A 17,774-nucleotide genomic window follows, 5' to 3' on the forward strand; every position below is an offset into this window, starting at 1 on the left:
TACCTTCATCCTAAAACCACACCTCCCTCCTCCTCCTCCGTCCAATCAGAAGCCAGCGTCACCGCCGCCGCCGCTGCTGCCGGGCTCTGAGCAACCGATCCACACAAACTGATTCCTGTGGGTCAGCGGGAGGGAGGTCACATGACCACTGCATCATTACAGACATCACCGCCTCTCAGTCCCCTCAGAGTGGGACTCCAGGAAGCTGTCGTTGCCTAGCAACAAGAGACAAAAAAACACAAACAACAACAAAAAAAAAAAGCAGCTGGCTCCTGGAATCAGAGGTGAACTGAAACTGTTCATAGTGTGTATAAACAGAGGACACACACTCCACACACACTCCACACACACACACACACACACCACTGCTATGAAGAAGATGAAAACTACGATAATTAAGAATAATAGAATCTGTTTTTCACCTCGATAGAGAGAAACTGTCATATTAATGTCTGTGTGTGTGTGTGACAGAGAGAGTGTGTGAGTGTGTGTGTGTCAGTGACGCTGTCCTGTGTGAGTGTGTGTGTTTTTTCCAAGGACAGTTAGGTGGTGTCCCGGTGTAGCGTTGCCATGACGAATCGTTGTGTTTGGGGTGACACCCGTTTTGTTTGTTTGTTTGTCTTTTTAGCAAAACCAGAGGCGCCGCCGCCACCCCTCCTCCTCCATGGCTGTTACCATAGCAACCAGCAGCAGCCATGGAGGAAGCAAGATGGCGGCTGCAGCCTTGGTTAGATTGGATATGCATTTCTTGTCTCTGTACATAGACCGGACGTCCACCTGTCTGTCTCTGCAGCAAACTGTCCGTTTCTACGACAACCCACTCTCTCCACCTGTCGCTCGCTCTCTCTCTCTCTCTCGCTCGCTCTGTTTCTCTACCTCTCCGTCTCTCTGTCTCTCTCTCTCTCTCTCTGTTTCTCTGGTGCCATTCTCAGACAACACCCCGGTCCTTAAGGAGCTGCGCTCTGCAGAGCGCTTAGGGCGGAGCCTCGTGCATGCGTAGGTTTGAAAGAGAAGAAGAAGTGCGATAGGTCTGCATGCAGCGAGTCCAGCATCCAGACCCAACACACACGGACGGTCAACACGTCTGCTGATTCATTACGACATCAAACTCTTTACAAAAACCTGTGAAAACACAAGTTTATGACGTCACAGTTAAGAATAAAATGGATGAATCTGAGTCTGTGCAGCGTGCTGCCGCCGCGTGTGTTGCCTTTAGCGTAGCTTTATGGTGTGTTCAAGCCACGTGGGAGATATCAGTGTCAAACATGGACGACTTTAAGAAAAATGTTAGTCTGAAAAAAAGCTTAATGCAAGAAGAAGAAGTCTAAGAAGAGTTTATGGTGTAAAGTCGTGAGCTCGGAGTGCACGGCGAGGGCTCAGGGTGGACGGCATCACGAAGCGTTTACGGTGCACTGCAGGGGGCGCTCTGATAAAAGGCAGAAAGGTGAAAATAGCACACTGTGGAGGGCCTGAAGCAGGAGGGCGGAGGGTGCTGTTTGAGACCTAGCCTTGTTGCCGAAAGGCGAAAAAACTCAACTAACCAATCAAACAGTGTTATTTGTACAGAACTAACAGCTGCTAACTGACCGCTAACAGCTCTCTGTCGGTGTTTGTAATAAACTTCATTTTTCATCCAAGCCGCCTCCGTTCTGATGAATTGATGAACATGTTATTGGATTGATTTTTGATTGCCGGCCTCCAGGTGAACCACAGACCCCCCTGATCCACCTGTGTTATGCAGGATTTGCTGTTTCAGGTGTTTGAACCGTGACGTGGACACTGGCCGTGATCAGAGCCCATAAAGCTGTAAACTAATTTAACCAATTACACAGGTGGAGATTGGAGTCTTAAGTTCACCGCTGGGATGTCATAACGGGCGGCGGGTTATCGGCCCTCACAGATAAAACGACCTGTCTGGGATCAGATCCGAGTTCTGTCCTTCACATTAAAAGCAGGATCAGACTGATCTGGACCAGAGACAGATTTTTCGGATTTATTCTAACATGAGAACCTGAGCTGAAGGTCACATGGTTTAATTAAAGTGGGACGTGAAGCCTGAAGCCGTGTTGCAGGTGCAGGGGTCATGTGAAGGCTTTTATTGTGAAAAGCTGAGTAAAGTCCACAGCTGCACACTTGCATAACCCGCTGAGTTTATGTTTTTCTGGAACGCGGGGAGGATCACGTAGACGGACGGAGGCTACATAAAGTCAGCTGCTGTCAGTCGGTGAGAGCGGCACTCTGGGAAATATCTACGAGGCTCGCAGCTCAGTGCAGAATCATGCAGGCCATCATCGCGAAGAACGGCACCGAGACCCCGGAGCCGGTGACGGCCGAGGTGCAGGGTGAGTCCCAGACCCTTTGATTGATAAACTGACTGATGGATTGGACCGGTGTCTGTGGTGGGCCTGAGTGCAGTGTGTGTCTGTGACCTCTGACCTCTCGCAGGGGCCGTCCCCTCCTGGCTGCAGGGCACCCTGCTCCGGAACGGGCCGGGCCTGTTCTCGGTGGGCAGCTCCCAGTACAACCACTGGTTTGACGGCATGTCGCTCATCCACAGCTTCACCTTCAGCAAAGGTCTGAGGAGGAAAAGCACGATGTCACGGCGTTTAGGCAGACATGGCGTGATGTCAGCTGTGATGTCATTTCAGGAGAGGTGACTTACAGAAGCAAGTTTCTGAAGAGCGACACCTACAAGAGGAACATCAAGGCCGACAGGATCATCGTCTCCGAGTTTGGAACCATGATCTACCCGGATCCCTGCAAGAACATCTTCGCCAGGTAGACCACGCAGAGACCGGCTCATGGACCCAGGACGCGTAGAGACCTGGTCCAGCTCACTGGCGTTCTTTTTTTTCTCTCTCACCAGGGCCTGCACGCACCTCTCCAACGTCATCCCAGACTTCACTGACAACAACCTGATCAACATCATTCGTTACGGCGAGGACTACTACGCATCCTCCGAGGTCAACTACATCAACAAGATCGACCCTCACACGCTGGAGACGGAGGGCAGGGTGAGTCCGGCTGCACCTGCACACCTCAGCCTCCTCAGGTCCACCTCAGCCTCCTCGGGTCCACCTCACCCACCTTTCTGCTCACCTACAGACAAACTACAGAAACCACATCGCTCTGAACTTAGCCACGGCTCACCCGCACTATGACGGCGAGGGGAACACCTACAACATGGGCACCGCCATCATGAGCTTCGGCCGGCCTAAATACGTCATCTTTAAAGTCCCAGGGGGCGCCTCAGGTACGTGGACCAGACTGTCATAAAGAAGGTTCTTTAGAGGTTTACTTAGTGACCACGGAGCCGTCTGTTTCAGATAAAGGACACAACAAGCCGGCGCTCAGGAAGCTGCAGCAGGTCTGTTCCATTCCCTTCCGGTCCACGCTGTTCCCGAGCTACTTCCACAGCTTCGGCATGACCGAGAACTTCATCGTGTTCGTGGAGCAGCCCTTGAAGCTGGACATGGTGAAACTGGCCACCGCCTACTTCAGAGGCGTCACCTGGGGAAGCTGCCTCAAGTTTGACAAAGACGACATTGTGAGTCCTGAAAATCAGGGTCCGGGTTTTGGTTTAAGGTGCAGGACAGCTAGCATGGTGGCTCTGCAGAGAGATAACTGTTCATCGTTTTACTTCTCAGACACTGTTTCACGTCATCAATAGAGTAACAGGAAAGGCCACCTCCATCCGTTTCTACGGCGACGCCCTGGTGGTTTTCCACCACATCAACGCCTACGAGGAGGACGGACACGTGGTGTTCGACCTGATCAGCTACAAGGACAGCAACCTGTACGACATGTTCTTCATCCAGAACATGAAGCAGGAAACCGGCAGCTTCATCAAGAGCAACAAGACCTTCTCCCCGCCCGTCTGCCAGAGGTTCGTCCTGCCTATCAACGTCCACAAGGTACGCTCAGACAGAATCCTACACGCCCCTGTCCCCCCCACTGCAGTCTTTAAACCTGCATCTGTGTTCTCCAGGAGTCTCCCCGAGGATCAAACCTGGTGACTCTGACGGACACGGCGGCCCGGGCGGTGATGCAGGAGGACGGATCCGTCCACTGCCAGCCTGAGACTCTGTTTGAAGGTCCGTCCTCCACAGTCAGATGCTCAACACCCCTTAATGGTCCTAAACTAACCCGTCTCTCCCACTCCTCAGGTCTGGAGCTGCCAGGGATCAACTACAACTTCAACACTAAAAAGTACAGGTACTTCTACGGGTCCAGGGTGGAGTGGTCTCCTCACCCCAACAAGGTAACTCTCACCACACACATCAGAGACAGCACTCACGGTTCAGGATGCTAAAGACGCTTCTGAAAACCCAACAGCTCGCCAAGATCGACATCGTCACCAGGACCCACATGGTGTGGCACCAGGAGAACTGCTACCCCTCAGAGCCGGTCTTCGTGGCGTCTCCAGGAGCCGTGGAGGAAGACGATGGTGAGGTCCTCACACATTTGAAGCCGACTTTAAAACTTCAGGGTGGATCTGAGCTGTTTGTCCTCCTACAGGAGTCATCCTGTCCTCCGTGATCTCCCCGGATCCCAGCATTTCTCCCTTCCTGCTCATCCTCAACGCCAAAACCTTCGAGGAGATCGCCCGCGCCTCCATCCCCGCCCCCGTCCACATGGACCTGCACGGCCTGTTCATCCCCGCCGACTGACCTCCAACAGTCCACCAACAGTCCACCGCAGCTGGACTCGTGTATTTATTCTGTGATGGAGCAGTAGAGGCGCCTCTTGAATGGCCTTTCCTCTGACACCACCTGCTGGACTGACTCTGAACAGCAAGACAAGGGGCCACAGAGTCAGAGTAATCATGTTATTAATCCTAAATCTGCAGTTTTTATTTTGAACCAAATAAACGAGAATGATGGAAAAATGAGTCTGCCTGTCCCTGCAGCGTCTGAGTGATCACTCAGCTGTCGGAGGGTCCTTGAACGCACCAGCAGGAGCCGCTCTGAGCTGCACAAACAATCACAAGATAAATACATCAGCTGCCTGTCGATTCTGAGACAAATAAAGCAGAGAATGAAGGGTTAAACTCACCTGTGTGGAGTCCTATATCAGGGATTAATGCTTTTTATTTTTTATTCTATTTAATGTTCTAAAGGTCATTTGGTAAATCTGCAAAACTGGTTAATAAATAATAATTCAGGGGTTAAACTCCAAGAAGTCGAAGCCAGAATCTGTCCATCAAAGAATGAAACTCTTTTAATTTTCCCGCCACAGACGTGAACTGAAAACTCGGCACGTTTCATCAGAATCATGGGAATTTATTACATCAGCAGTTGCAGCAAAAACAGTTTAAAATCCCCCCCCCCTTCCAACATGGCCGCCCCACCGCACAGCACAGTCTGTGAAGCCGACGCCGCCATCGCTCCAAACCCAGGAGAAGAAAAAAAAAATCAGGCCCAGTCCTGCTCAACTGAATCCCATAATGCACCTGTTCAGGTAAATGCTGAGTCTGCTGCTCGTTAGCCTCAGTGTGGGGAGGAAGGGGGCGGAGCCTGGGACACGAAGCAGCAGCCACAGAGGACAAGAAAAAAAAATCATGTTGATGGAGAACAGGCACGTTGGAATACTGAGTGTGTGTGTGTGTCTAAACTATCACTGTTTACAACAGTGGAAAAACTTCGTTTCTCACAGAAAAACACTTTTTTCCTTTTTATTTTTCGTCCTTCCGGCGCCGCTTCTGATGAAGGAAGTGTGTGTGTGTGTACGTGTGTGTACGTGGTTTCAGATGATCTCAAAGGTCTTCTTCAGCTCCATGATCAGCTGCCAGTCAGATTTCTGCATCTCGTCCCTGAACCAGTTCTTCAGAGCGTCGATGGACGCCCTCGTGATCTGCAGCAAAGACAGAAAACATTAAAGATGAAACACATCTGAAGTGTTTAACCGAGTCATAAATGTTCGGCTGCACCCTCACCTTGCTAACGATGATGTCGGTGGCTTCAAAATGGCGGCCGTACATCTTAGGCGACTCCCCGGGGATGGGCTCGATCTTCACGCAGACCTCCTGGCCCTTCTTGGCACATTCGATGGATTTGTGATTCAGCTCGATGCTGGTGATCACGCCGATGTCCACGAACTGAAACACACGGCACACAGGTCAGCGTGCGCGCTCAGACACACACACACACACACAACCACGTGCGGCCTCTGAGCGAGCCTCACCCCTTTGCTGGGGACGCAGAGCGGCGTGCCCTGCCGCAGGACACCGGCGTCCACAATCACACCCATCACGATGGGATCTCTGGAGTTGAAGATGAACTGAGGGAGGATGCGCAGCTTCACCGGAAACACGGCGATGTGCCTGATGACAGACAAGCACACGTTAACCCTTCAGCTCCCGAACGCAGGCGGCGCCGCGGTGATCACACCTACTTGAACTCGTCCTGTTTGGCCTTCTTGTAGTCCTCTCTGTACTTGGTGAACGCGTCGAACAGGTGGTAGATGATTTCAGCCGAGAAGATCCGAACTCCCAGACTGTCCGCCATCTCCTGGCTCTCCCGCTCCACCTTCACGTCGAACGCCAGGATCACGGCGTACCTGCGGTGACACGCGCTGGTTAAGTTTCAGGAAAAATGTCTGAACCTGAAAGAGGGCGCTGTGGACGCTGACGTACTGCGGGTCGTGCTCCAACATGGCCGACGCCTTCATCACATCTCTCTTATGAACTGGACCGATGTTGATCCCAGCGTACTGCAAACACACACACACACAGACGGCGGCGTTAGGGTCAGGTTACACCTGTAGACACACACACAGGCACACAGGCACTCACAGGGACTTTAGAGGTGCGCAGGAACTCCAGCAGCGCCTCCAGCGATCCCAGCGTGGACGCCTGCACGTAGACGCCCTTCTCCTCCAGCTTGATGGAGCTCAGCGTCTGTTTGAGCTCCCGCACCAGCTCGTCCTGAAACACAACGCCGTCAGTCAGCCGACACACACACACACACGCAGGTCTGAGTGAACTTCCTTACCCTCAGCACAGGGACTTCGTCCTCCCTGTGAGCCACCAGCAGGGGGAGCCCCGCCAACGTCTTCTCCAGGTCCTTGCCCAGGATCTTCACGCCCTGAGCCGTCGACACCTCTTTGTGCTTCTCATACTGGCTCTGATTGGACAGAACGTCAGCGTTTAACACCTTAACAGCATTTTGTGAGGCGTTTAATCGCTCTTACGTTTACCTTAACTCTGAGCTCCTTCAGAGGCGGCGGCAGCAGCAGCCCTCTGATCTGCGTGACGATTGGTCCCTCCACCCCCGGGACGATGATGGTCTCTCCCTCTCGCAGCCGCCCGTTAATCAGGATGACGTCTATCGTGGTCCCCATGCCGGGCAGAGCTTTCACCTGCACACACAGAGCGACTGTCAGGATGCGCCGCGAAGCGAGCTGTGACTGAAACAGTGACGGAGGCACGCCCTCACCTCCATGACCTGAGCTCGCAGCTCATCACAGTGCGCTAACCGGCGTGCCAGCATGGTCTGCGTGAGCTCCACCAGCAGGGCGATGAGGTTTCCCATCCCGTCGCCGCTGTGAGCCGACGTAGGAACCAACGACACGAAGGTGCGGGGGTCTTTGTTCTCGTAGAACAGGGCGGCGTTCAGACCCTGAAGAGGAACGCTCAGTGAGTAAACGCTGGGATTGGCTGATGAGTAATGATGTAATGATCCACACCTGCTGGGCAAACTCCACGATGACGGCCTTGGCGCGCTCATCGAACTCATCCTTCGTGTTCTTCTTCTGCTTCTTCAGAGTGGCGACGACGTCGATGTCAGGACTCTTCTTCCAGTCGTACAGACGGTCGATCTGACAACAACAAAGAACCGTCAGAATGCGAGCAGAAGAAGAAGAAGACGGCCACGCACGGCGAGCAGACAGACCTTATTCAGGGCCACGATGAAGGGACACTTCTTCTCCTTCAGCAGGTTGATGGACTCGAGCGTCTGAGGCTCCAGGCCGTGCATGATGTCCACCACCAGGATGGCGATGTCGCACAGAGAGCTGCCCCTGTTCCTCAGGTTACTGCACACACACAGGACACGTCACTGAGACACAGAGACAGACAGAGCCATGGACGGGAGGACAGACAGAGCGTTACCTGAAGGACTCGTGTCCAGGTGTGTCAATGATCAGCATGCCGGGGATCTTCAGGCCTTCCCTGTCAAACTGCACAAACGGCGCTCAGCTTAATAAAGGGTTAAACACAAACATCATTTCAGCAGTCAGAGTGAGACGTCGTACATTTTTAACCATCTTGGTCTGCTCCTCGATCGTCTCCCTGGGGACGTTTGTGGCTCCGATCTGCTGAGTGATTCCTCCGGCCTCGCCATCCTGAACGTGGGTGTGTCGGAGCTGCACGACGAACAAGTGAAAGGATGAGGAAACACAACGTAAACAACCTGTAAACAAACGGTTAACAGGCAGCGACCGTCACCTTGTCCAGGATCTTGGTCTTGCCGGTGTCGACGTGTCCGAGCACGCAGACCACGGGCGCTCTGAGCGTGTTCACGTCGATGTTCTTTAGGTTTTCCGCTCTTCGTTTCTATGGAGACACACAGAGCAGGTTTCAGAGTCGGCTGAGACGAGGCGAGCGCTCACTCCGCCGTGTTTCCGGCGGCCCTCACCTCTATCCTCCTCTTGGCTCGGTCGTACAGTCGCTCCTCCTTCGTCCTCCCGTCGTCGTCCTCGCTCTCGCTGCTGTCATCCTCGCTTGGCGCTCTCTTCTTCGCCGGGGCTGTTGTAGTAGGCGTCGCCTCCTTCTCCTCCTCCACGTTATCCTCGCTTTCCTCATCCTCGTCGTCTTCCTCCTCATCATCCTCCTCCTCGTCGTCGTCGTCCTCTTCCTCCTCGCTGGCGGCAGGCTGATGAGGACCGGTGGTCTCCTCCTTCACCTCAATGTGGACTTTCTTCAGCTCTGAGGATGATGAAGCAGGTTTTGTGTCTGTGTCTGTCAGTGACTCACCTCCTGACTGTTTCCTGTTTGGTCTCCACGCTCACCTTTCTCCTCGTCGCTGGCGATGGCCTCCCAGTCGTCCACGGCGGCGTCGGGCTTCACCTCTGCACAGACAGCGGAGCGTTTACTTGCTGCTCATCCTCTCCTCTTACCCCTCCCACCATTAACACCTCCCGTCTCTCACCTGCAGCTGGCTCTGTGGCTGGCGTCTCCGTTTCCATGGCGACAGGTTCAGGAGTCTCCGAGGTGGGTGAGGCGACCTCTGACGTTTCTGTGAAGAAGAAGACGGGGGTGAGCAGGTGAAAAGCGATTTAGTGCTCCATCAGGGGGCGCCCCCGGGCCGGTACCTTCAGGAGTCTGGGCGCTGGGCTTCTTCCTCCTCTTGTCTCCGTAAACCGGCTTCTTCTTTGGCACAGAATCTTTGGATGGCACCTCCACACCTGCAGACGACACAGATTAAAACCTGCTTCCTGGTTCAGGAGGAGATCAGCCGCCCGACGGGCGCGCTCACCCTGAGCCTGCAGCATCTTCAGCGTGGCTTCGGCCCGAGCTCGAGCCTCCTTCTGGGATTTGGTCAGCAGCTTTCCCTCCTTCTTCAGCCGCTCCTTACGCTCCTTCTCCTTCTGCTTCTTCTTCTCCTTGCGCTCCTGCTCCAGGCGCTCCTAACGGTGGAGAAAAGATGGCGTCAGAGCATGGAACGGCGAGGCAGTAGAAGGGGCAGAATGTGTGTCACCTGCTCCAGCCTCTGCTGCTCCAGCTCCTCCAGCCTCCGCTGTCGCTCCTCCTCCTCTCGCTTGGCTTGCTCCTCTTTCTAAAAGCACATTCAGGCTCAGACATCAAGGTACTCGGTTTAAGTCAGGACTGCGTTTCCCAGAATGCCCTACCTCCTTCATCAGGGCCAGAGCTTCCTGCATGGCCTTCACGGTGGCCTTGCTGGGTCCCTTCTTCTTCTCCTTCTCCTCCTTCTCTCCCTTCTTCTTCTTCTTGTCCTTCTTCTTCTTGTCGCCCTCAGCTTCGTCTGCAGGAGAAAAACACGCTCCATTATTTTAACCATCTGATGACCACACAGCTGTAAAGCCCATTGATTGATTGATTACCCTCCGCTGCTGCATCAGCCCCTTCTGTTGGTTCCTCTGTCTCTTCCACAGACGGCGTCGTCTGAGGGGGCGGGGCCTCTGGCGTCTTCTTCTCTGGCTCTTTCTTAGCCTCCGTGGGGACGTCCTTCTCCTTCAGCTTCATCTTCTTCAGCCTCTCCTCCTCTTTCTTCTTCCTGTCCCTCTCCTTCTTCTCCGCCTTCTTCTGCGCCGCTGTCTTAATCTTGAATTCTCCCGCCTCCTCCTCCTCCTCTTCCTCGCTCTCAGCCTTCACCGCCTTCCCTTTGTTCTTCTTCTTCTTATCTCTCCTGGAGCTGAAGTCCTCGTCTTCCTCGGACTCATCTGCCTCCTTCCCCCCTTCTTTCTTCTCGCCCTCCTCCTCCTCTTCATCAGACACAGACATTTTTTTACCTCCTTTTTTCCCGCCCTTGGTCTTGAGGCGAGAGCGTGAGCCGCTGTCATCGTCCGAGTCGACAGAAGGAGCAGCAGGAGGCGCCTGCAGGAGGAGGACAGGTTCAAGCTCGTATCCTCACATCATTTATTTCCATTTCTCCCTCCTCTCACCTTCTTTTTGTCCTTCTGCTCTCCATTCCTCTCTCCATCTACCTGGCCTTCACCTTCATCGCCCTCCTCATCCTCAGGGCTTGCTCCGCCCTTCTTCCCCTTCCTGGTTTTCTTCTTCTCTGGTCTGGGAGGCTCCACTTCCACGTCTTCAGCCGTTTCTGCTTTCTGCACAGAGACCAACAAACATGGGACACAAAAAAAAGATGGCTGCCCTGAGTGGACGTGGTCATGCACGTGTCCAGCAGGTGCGTCTACCTTCGCCTTCCCTCCCTGATTCTCCAGAGACAACTCCTCCAGCTCCTTCAGGATGTCGTCCTCGCTGCAGGAGGAGCACAGATCAGAGTCACAGAACCAAACAGACAGGAGACAAAAAAGGAGGGGACATGACGGACGGAGCGTCTTACTCAAAGTCCTCCTTCTTGGCTCCTTTCTTCTTCTTCTTCCCTTTTGGTTCCTTGGAGGCTCCGGCTCCTTCGATCTCTGCTGCCAGAGCATCAATGTCGATGCCGTCATCTTTGGCACTGAGCAGGGATCAATAAAGGTCCATCAGTGAGGGACAGAGGCACCTGCGGGGCTGCGAGGAGCCACCGAGGTGGACTCTGTCTGTCTTTGTGTCAGAACAATATGAAGCGCTGACTCCTCACTCCCTTTATTTCCAGGCACACAGCCGGCAGACACTCATCTCAGGGTGCCGGCACAGCACAGGAAAAAAAAGCTAAAAGTGTATTCTGACATCAGAAAGATTTCATTTAAGTCACTCATACACAAGCTGCTGTTATCTCTGGTTATCATTTGTTAAAGACTAGAACTGATGCAAAAAGATGAACAATTCAGGAAACCTTTTATTCTCCGCTCTATTTTTTTAATATTCAGACATGTTGCAGGTGTGCCTGCTCCACACTGTGTGTCTCAAGCCAGGAGCTGATGTTATGGTGCCGTGCATGATGACAATAAAGATTCTTGATCCTGGTTCTTGACACAGCTGCATGAATAAAATGAAACAGACACTGGGACACATACAGTCCAACGTGTGTCCTGACAGTCCGGCTGAGCTGCAGGTCTCCGGCTGACCCCCTCTGTGTGTGGATGTGTCAGTGTGGAGCTCCTGCAGCCCACCTGTACCTGTCAGAGGTCTGTGGGCTCAGGCCTGGTCAGCAGTTACATCAGCCTGAGCTCAGGAGGGGGAGAAGGCTAACAGCTAGCCCAGCTGTGGCTCCATGCAGCACTCAGCTGGAGCAGCAGCAGGCCGTGTAACTAGCTGTCAGAGTATGCAGACTGCGCTCAGAGCAGCCAGCTAACTTCTCCAGCCGGCTTTGTGGGAGCTAATGCTAAGGGGGCTAACGGAGCTGGTGTCTAAAGCCAACGCTGACAAGTGTGACACCTGTGAGCGCAGTTCCGGGGTCAGCCCAGGTGAACCCGTGTCGGGCCGCCTGCGTGTTGTGTAATTCACCTTAAGCCATTTTCAGGCTGTTTAAAGCATCACCTGCACTCACACACTGACGCGTGGTTAGCATCTGCTAGCGCTCCTAGCCGCTAAGCTAACGGTTTAAGCAGCGGGGACACGGAGCGGTTCGGGGTTCGTACGGGCCGGGAGATGGCCCCCCCGAGCCGGGCGTCAGAACGGGCAGCTAACCCGGGCCGGCCCCGGGCCTTCCTCCTACCTGTCCTCCCCGGATTTCTTCTGTTTCTTCCCCATCCTGCCGCTGTGGTTCTCCGGTTGCTTCGCTCTCTGCTGGCCGACACACACGACGGCTCACATTGGACAGAGAGAGATCGTCTTCTGACGGAAACACTCGGGAGAACATCCACTCCGCTGCTTTTCCTCGCGCTTAAACCGACCAATGCGTGAACGCGCGGAGGTTGCCATAGAAACCAAATTGCGAACATTTTTTCCCTGGAGAGACAAAGACAGAAAATTAAACACAACACAAGTCACACGTCACTGTGATCACCGAGCGGAGTTCTAGGGGAGAGTCTGGGTCTCTGAGAAAATGTCAGAGTGGTACCTCTTGTTCTCTTTGTCTGGCACCAGCACGCATGGCGTGCTCTGATATAATTCTGCGCATGCGTGATTCAACTCAACCATCTATCAGACAAACTGTGATCAATAGAAGGATGTTGATCACATGTTCCCTCGTGGCTTGTGTGTTTGTCAAGCTTTTATTTTGAAAGGATTTTTAAATAATTCTCAAATATCCAGATGTTTTTGTTTTTGTGATTTTTTTATTTTAAATGTTCTACAGTGTTTGATATGTATAAAGAAGAACTCAGAAATGACCAGATAAACCTTTATTTAATAAAATAAAACACAGCAGATTCCATCCATTAGAACTGGATGACTTTAGAAACGTTGTTCTTCCGCAGGGATCAGGCCTGCGATTGGCTCTCAGCCCATCACGGCCACCACAGCGTCACACAGCTTGTTGAGGCGTCCGTGCAGCTCGCTGCTCTCAGACCGCAGCAGCGCAGTAACGGCTGCAGCAGCGCGGTGCGGACAGAACCGCTCTCCGACCAGCACGCCGCTCAGCTCGCCACTCAGCCGCTCGGGCAGCCAGTCGGCGGGGACGTCCAGCTCGCAGCTCTCGATCCGCCCGCCTTTTACCTCCATGCAGAGCTGAGCAGAGCGACGGGCCGGCAGCTGGTCATCTGTTAGTTCGAGTAGGGTCTTCACACTGAATTTAGGCGTCCTACCAAACGTCCAGTCCCAGCTACGCAGCTCTGCTGCCAACAGGTCCACACCAGGAAACACCGAGTCGTCAGACGGGTCAACGAGGACGGATGACGAGCTGAGGCCGAACTCTGAGGGAGAAAAACACTGTCAACAACCTGTCAGCTGATCAACTACAAACACAGCACACAAAGAGGACTGAACCTGAGGCATACTGCTGCGCCACAGCTCCCAGCAGCTCCTCCCACTGCAGAGAGGGGGCGTGCTCTTTCAGGTTGACAACCGGTGAGGGGACACTGGGGGTGGCATTGCTCTGGATTCCGGGACACGAGGGGCGAAGCACGGCGGAGAGGGCAGAGCGATCGGCAGCGTAAAGCAGCGTGCAGTGATGATAGGACGACTTCCTGCTGAGTCTGGATGCTGTGCCTGTAAACAACATCAACATGAACCCAGACAGAGACAGTGAGGGGGTCTGACCGGACTGTACCCACCTGAGATCTTGTAGTGACCGTTCAATAAAATGTCAAATCTGTCGGTGGCCTGGACGTCCAGCCCGGGCTGGAGCCGCCGCAGCGTCTCTGTGACCACCTTCAGGTTCCTCTTCCGGTCGTACGCCTTCTTGGAGGCAAAGAAAGTCAGATTTAGGTTTCCCAGATCATGATAGACCGTCCCACCGCCACTCCGCCTGCGGGCCAGAGGAATCCCCGCCGCCCTCATGGCCGGCAGGTTGCACTCGGCCCAGGGGTTCTGGTGGCGTCCGATCACCACAGCAGGCTGGTTCCTCCACAGCAGCAGGACGCTGCGCTCCTGCAGGTCCACATTGGAGTCGATCCAGTCCTCCAGGGCCAGGTTCTGGTACACATCAGTACACTGAGACTGCAGGACCAGGCCTGCGCTGTCTGAGTCCATAAAGAGGCTGCTGCAGGTCCGGGACACGGCCCACTGGACTCCCCCTCTGAGGAGAGGCAGCGTCTTCCTGAGCTGTGACATCATCATACTTCCTGTCTCCTAATATGGCTGCTTCATGTCACCACATCAAGAAAATCTACAATAAAACATCATCACAACAACACACAGGTTAGGACACACAGGTTAGGACACACAGGTTAGGACACACAGGTTAGGACACACAGGTTAGGACACACAGGTTAGGACACAGTCCGGCTGTTTATGTTGGAGAAATTAAAGTCAGATCTGCTTATTGATATCCAGAATCCATTCATCGATCATTTTAGGGTCAATGGATTGATCCCATTAACAGTTTTCAGCTCATTAAGCACATTAAACCCTGTAGCATGGGGCGCTGTGTGTCACACACTAACGTAAAGCGTGACAGTGCTGTAAAAGTCTCAGAGCTGAGGGCAAACCTGGGTTAGCTACCGCTAGCTTTAGCTTCGCTCTGTCAGCTCTCGCGGTCTTGGAGCATCAACCGGAGACCTCCCGCTGCTTCACGTCCAACAAACGGTTCCGCTCATCGTTATAGACACGACGGTGGCGGCACAGACGGCCGAGTCCTGCCGACCCGAGGCGGAGACAAGCTGCACCGGACAGACCCGCTCCGACAGCCGACACATTACTTCCGCTCCCACCTTCAAAATAAGAGCGAGGATTCCTTCTTCCGGTTTACTTCTCTAACACAATAAACACAGTTATTACAACACAACATGTCATGTTATTAACTATTACGCCATTAATTAAAAAATGTAATACATTTAATACAAATAAAATACATTTGATCTGACAGGTAAACATTTTAATTTAATAACCAAACCCACCTATAACACTGCTCCACCCAGTGTTTAGAGATAACATAAGCTTATTCAGCTGATGAATATCTGCGTCAGAAGTAAATAATAATTGGCACATGAAAAGACACAAGAGACATATTCAGTGCAGCTGTGGAGGCAGCCAGCAGGTGGCAGCAGCACACTGAGTGTCAGACTGTCACAGAGGAACATCCACGTCCACACAGTGCAGTAGTGTTGTAGTGTTCCTGTCCAGTCCGACCGTGGAAATAAAAACTAGTCCTCTCCTGCTGCCTTTGTTTTTACCTTCCACCAGAATCCACTCATAAACCTGCACATGTGCTGTGACATAAACCAAACTGAGTGGAAGCTGTTTTTATCCTTAAACCTTACCACACACACACACACACACACACACACACCTTCCTGCAGCTAATTAAGTGTTTAATTTTCATTTGTTGCCAATTACAGCCGAAGGGGCTGAGGTGTGTGTGTGTGTGTTTACACTCCATGCTAACAAGAAAGCCTGCCCTGCCAAGCGGTTGACCCACTTCCCAAAGGAAGTCCCCAAGGACTCCAAACACACACACACACACACACACACACACACACACACAGTTGATCTGAATGTCCTTTGTTCATCAGCTGACAGGATGAAAGGATATACTGTACACAACAGTAAGTGACATTATAACAGCACACTGTAAAACAACAGTGTGGGCAAGTGAACGCACCACAGCTCAAGTGAAAGTGGTGTTTTTTCTGGAAGCAGCGCCACATACCTGACAGGAAGTGGATGCATCGCACCTCACTGTTCCCCTGTGAGTGCAGTGATGGTTCAGTAATATGAACGTGAAGCGTGCGCAGTGAAGGCAGCGCCGCACACTGATGTGTGAACCACGAACCTTCTTCAGGATGTTTTTCCAGGTTAGCGTCTCTGTTTCAGTCCAGGTGGGCTCACAGAGCGGAACAAACCGCGTCACCTTTTCTGCTCCTCAACCTTAATCTAATTATTCACAAAGTGTCCGGGCCGCCGCCTTCCTCAGCCAAGGAGGATGCCTGCGAGCGCCAAGACGCCCCGCTGTGTTTGCTCCAGTTGTGGTCCCAGAGGGGACACACACACACACACACACACACACACAGATATCCAAATGAAGTGATAATTAGGGGCTGCAGACGCACCGGGGCCGCTCATCAGTTCACAGCCCTCTGAGCGCTTTGTTTCTTCCTACATACATGTATGAATCTTACATGTATGTAACTGTGCCATGTAAAACACTGAAGGGAGGCTCTCCTCCATCAGGAGGTCAGCACACACACATTCAGCATCTCACTGGCTAATAAAAGAGTTTCTATCTCCAGGAGGTGGTCAGGCCTCAGAGGAGAGCAGAGGAGTCCTCTGGACTCTCGGCCTGTGGGGGTTTGTCTCCGACAGCCTCGTTTACCGAGCGAGGGTCCTGCTGCTCCCCGGGGACCAACCCTCAGAGGAATCTCCCACTCTCTCACTGTCACACTGAACACCTCGCGGCCCTCGGCTGTAAACACCGTCCTCCATTGTTGGGTTAGTCTTGCAGTGCAGTGGGTGTAGATTGATCGTGTGTGCAGAGAGAGCGCCTCACGCAGCGGCGGCCTTCAGTTCAGGGTCGTCTCCACCCGCTGCATCGTAAACAGCCTGACAGGAGCGGCTGTCTGTTCACCGTCTGTCAGATTGGCGCCATTAAAGGCAGCAGAGCTGGTACGCTTCTCGTTTGGTTTGAAGGTTCATCACAGCTGATTTTGCTGTCGTAGCTCCAGCGTCCTCTGCTCCGTGCGGCCTGTGATTAGCCCCTGGCTGCCCTGACCTCTGCCGGCCGGGACGCTAATTACCCCGAGCTCTGTGCGCTGTAATTGAAGGGGGCAACAGCTGCCTTTTAATGGCACCTTCACCTGTTTCCAGCAGAGAGGTGTTCAAATTGCAGCTCCTCAGACGCACACTGACCTCTGAACACTCTGCTCATTTAAATCATTATGATAATACTCAGAAAACAGGAGGAGGAAGAGGAGGCCTGCAGGAGCTCCACGGAGGCCGGAGGATGAAGACTCATCTGAATTTCAACGCCAACCCCAGCTGACCCCCGGAGGGAGAGCAGCATGAGCACGCTAGGTGGGACGATAAGCACAGCCGACAATAATGAGGAGGCCGCGTTTTACATTAGCTGCAACACAGAGCGTCTGTTGTTGTTTGTTGCTGGACGTGGAGGAACCACCTGGTCCAGATGTGGACGTCAGATCAGTATGAGCTAAAGACCTGGAATCAGCCAAAATCTGAAGTATTAGCCAAACATTAATTGCTTTGTTTCATGAGCTGTCTGATTGATCCAGAACGAAGGTGTGTGTGTGTGTGTGTGTGTGTGTGTGTGTGTGTGTCCATTTACAGAGGGCCGTACTGTAAGGACTCATCAAAATAAAAGCATCAGTTAGAGATGATCAGATACGAGTGGCTGGATCTGCAGCCTGTAAACGGATGTGTGTGTTTTACATGTACACAAACACACCATCCTTCATCACAACGGCTCCATCAGCTCCGACCTTGACCCCGCCCCCTTCACCCCCGCTATGATCATGCGACCAATCACCTCCCCGACCTTGCAGACCGTGGTCATTACATGTCCCCGCCCCCGTGTCACTCATCTCATGCAGGTGACACCCATGAACCAATCAAACACACACTTGCTGCTCTTATTGCATCTCCCAGCATC

General features: G+C 53.0%; 4 protein-coding genes across 5 annotated transcripts in view; 2 read left to right on the forward strand and 2 right to left on the reverse strand.

Annotated features, from left to right (window-relative positions):
- LOC114431969 (kalirin-like) overlaps positions 1 to 296 on the forward strand; it is a 19,840-nt gene extending 19,544 nt beyond the window's left edge. The window contains exon 57 of the mRNA XM_028399667.1: positions 1 to 296. This exon is cut by the window's left edge and continues 474 nt beyond it. The gene's annotated coding sequence lies outside the window, so the exon portion shown is untranslated.
- A 1,879-nt stretch (positions 297 to 2,175) lies between these two features.
- On the forward strand, positions 2,176 to 4,938 carry bco1l (beta-carotene oxygenase 1, like). Its single transcript, XM_028399758.1, has 11 exons — positions 2,176 to 2,342; positions 2,446 to 2,574; positions 2,649 to 2,778; positions 2,867 to 3,014; positions 3,106 to 3,253; positions 3,327 to 3,547; positions 3,648 to 3,914; positions 3,989 to 4,094; positions 4,167 to 4,261; positions 4,336 to 4,447; positions 4,519 to 4,938. Exons 1-11 carry the CDS (start codon positions 2,279 to 2,281, stop codon positions 4,668 to 4,670), a joined length of 1,572 nt encoding a protein of 523 aa, XP_028255559.1. The 5' UTR covers positions 2,176 to 2,278; the 3' UTR covers positions 4,671 to 4,938.
- Positions 4,939 to 5,311: 373 nt separating this feature from the next.
- On the reverse strand, positions 5,312 to 12,440 carry eif5b (eukaryotic translation initiation factor 5B). The gene is made up of 26 exons (XM_028399684.1): positions 12,285 to 12,440; positions 11,028 to 11,144; positions 10,879 to 10,942; positions 10,624 to 10,788; positions 10,063 to 10,555; positions 9,850 to 9,983; positions 9,699 to 9,776; positions 9,477 to 9,627; positions 9,313 to 9,405; positions 9,150 to 9,236; positions 9,010 to 9,069; positions 8,637 to 8,926; positions 8,447 to 8,554; positions 8,254 to 8,364; positions 8,111 to 8,178; positions 7,893 to 8,034; positions 7,687 to 7,818; positions 7,437 to 7,619; positions 7,198 to 7,359; positions 6,993 to 7,124; positions 6,794 to 6,925; positions 6,635 to 6,711; positions 6,394 to 6,558; positions 6,184 to 6,322; positions 5,936 to 6,097; positions 5,312 to 5,853 (listed from the first exon to the last, which is right to left on the reverse strand). Exons 1-26 carry the CDS (start codon positions 12,317 to 12,319, stop codon positions 5,746 to 5,748), a joined length of 3,588 nt encoding a protein of 1,195 aa, XP_028255485.1. The 5' UTR covers positions 12,320 to 12,440; the 3' UTR covers positions 5,312 to 5,745.
- Positions 12,441 to 12,897: 457 nt separating this feature from the next.
- On the reverse strand, positions 12,898 to 14,869 carry lipt1 (lipoyltransferase 1). 2 transcript variants are annotated; one of them, XM_028399792.1, is made up of 4 exons: positions 14,672 to 14,869; positions 13,783 to 14,336; positions 13,496 to 13,717; positions 12,898 to 13,422 (listed from the first exon to the last, which is right to left on the reverse strand). In XM_028399792.1, exons 2-4 carry the CDS (start codon positions 14,285 to 14,287, stop codon positions 13,010 to 13,012), a joined length of 1,140 nt encoding a protein of 379 aa, XP_028255593.1. In that variant the 5' UTR covers positions 14,288 to 14,336; positions 14,672 to 14,869; the 3' UTR covers positions 12,898 to 13,009. The 2 variants fall into 2 exon arrangements, with proteins under 2 accessions (XP_028255593.1, XP_028255592.1); XM_028399791.1 differs by having other exon boundaries at positions 14,659 to 14,869.
- Positions 14,870 to 17,774: the final 2,905 nt, after the last annotated feature.

Source organism: Parambassis ranga, chromosome 2, assembly GCF_900634625.1.
Source record: "Parambassis ranga chromosome 2, fParRan2.1, whole genome shotgun sequence".
Taxonomy (NCBI): Eukaryota; Metazoa; Chordata; class Actinopteri; family Ambassidae; genus Parambassis; species Parambassis ranga.

What these genes read in the sequence shown, in the direction of transcription:
- lipt1 (XM_028399792.1), bottom strand. Translation starts at nt 14,287, where the DNA reads ATGATGATGTCACAGCTCAGGAAGACGCTGCCTCTCCTCAGAGGGGGA. An exon ending in CGGTCACTACAAGATCTCAG is followed by an intron (nt 13,718 to 13,782) that starts GTGGGTACAGTC and finishes TGTTGTTTACAG; the next exon opens with GCACAGCATCCAGACTCAGC. An exon ending in GGCGCAGCAGTATGCCTCAG is followed by an intron (nt 13,423 to 13,495) that starts GTTCAGTCCTCT and finishes TTTCTCCCTCAG; the next exon opens with AGTTCGGCCTCAGCTCGTCA.
- eif5b (XM_028399684.1), bottom strand. Translation starts at nt 12,319, where the DNA reads ATGGGGAAGAAACAGAAGAAATCCGGGGAGGACAG. An exon ending in AGCAGAAGGACAAAAAGAAG is followed by an intron (nt 10,556 to 10,623) that starts GTGAGAGGAGGG and finishes CTCCTCCTGCAG; the next exon opens with GCGCCTCCTGCTGCTCCTTC. An exon ending in GAGCCAAGAGGAGGATAGAG is followed by an intron (nt 8,555 to 8,636) that starts GTGAGGGCCGCC and finishes GTGTCTCCATAG; the next exon opens with AAACGAAGAGCGGAAAACCT.
- bco1l (XM_028399758.1), top strand. Translation starts at nt 2,279, where the DNA reads ATGCAGGCCATCATCGCGAAGAACGGCACCGAGACCCCGGAGCCGGTG. An exon ending in GGTGACGGCCGAGGTGCAGG is followed by an intron (nt 2,343 to 2,445) that starts GTGAGTCCCAGA and finishes GACCTCTCGCAG; the next exon opens with GGGCCGTCCCCTCCTGGCTG. An exon ending in AGCCGTGGAGGAAGACGATG is followed by an intron (nt 4,448 to 4,518) that starts GTGAGGTCCTCA and finishes GTCCTCCTACAG; the next exon opens with GAGTCATCCTGTCCTCCGTG.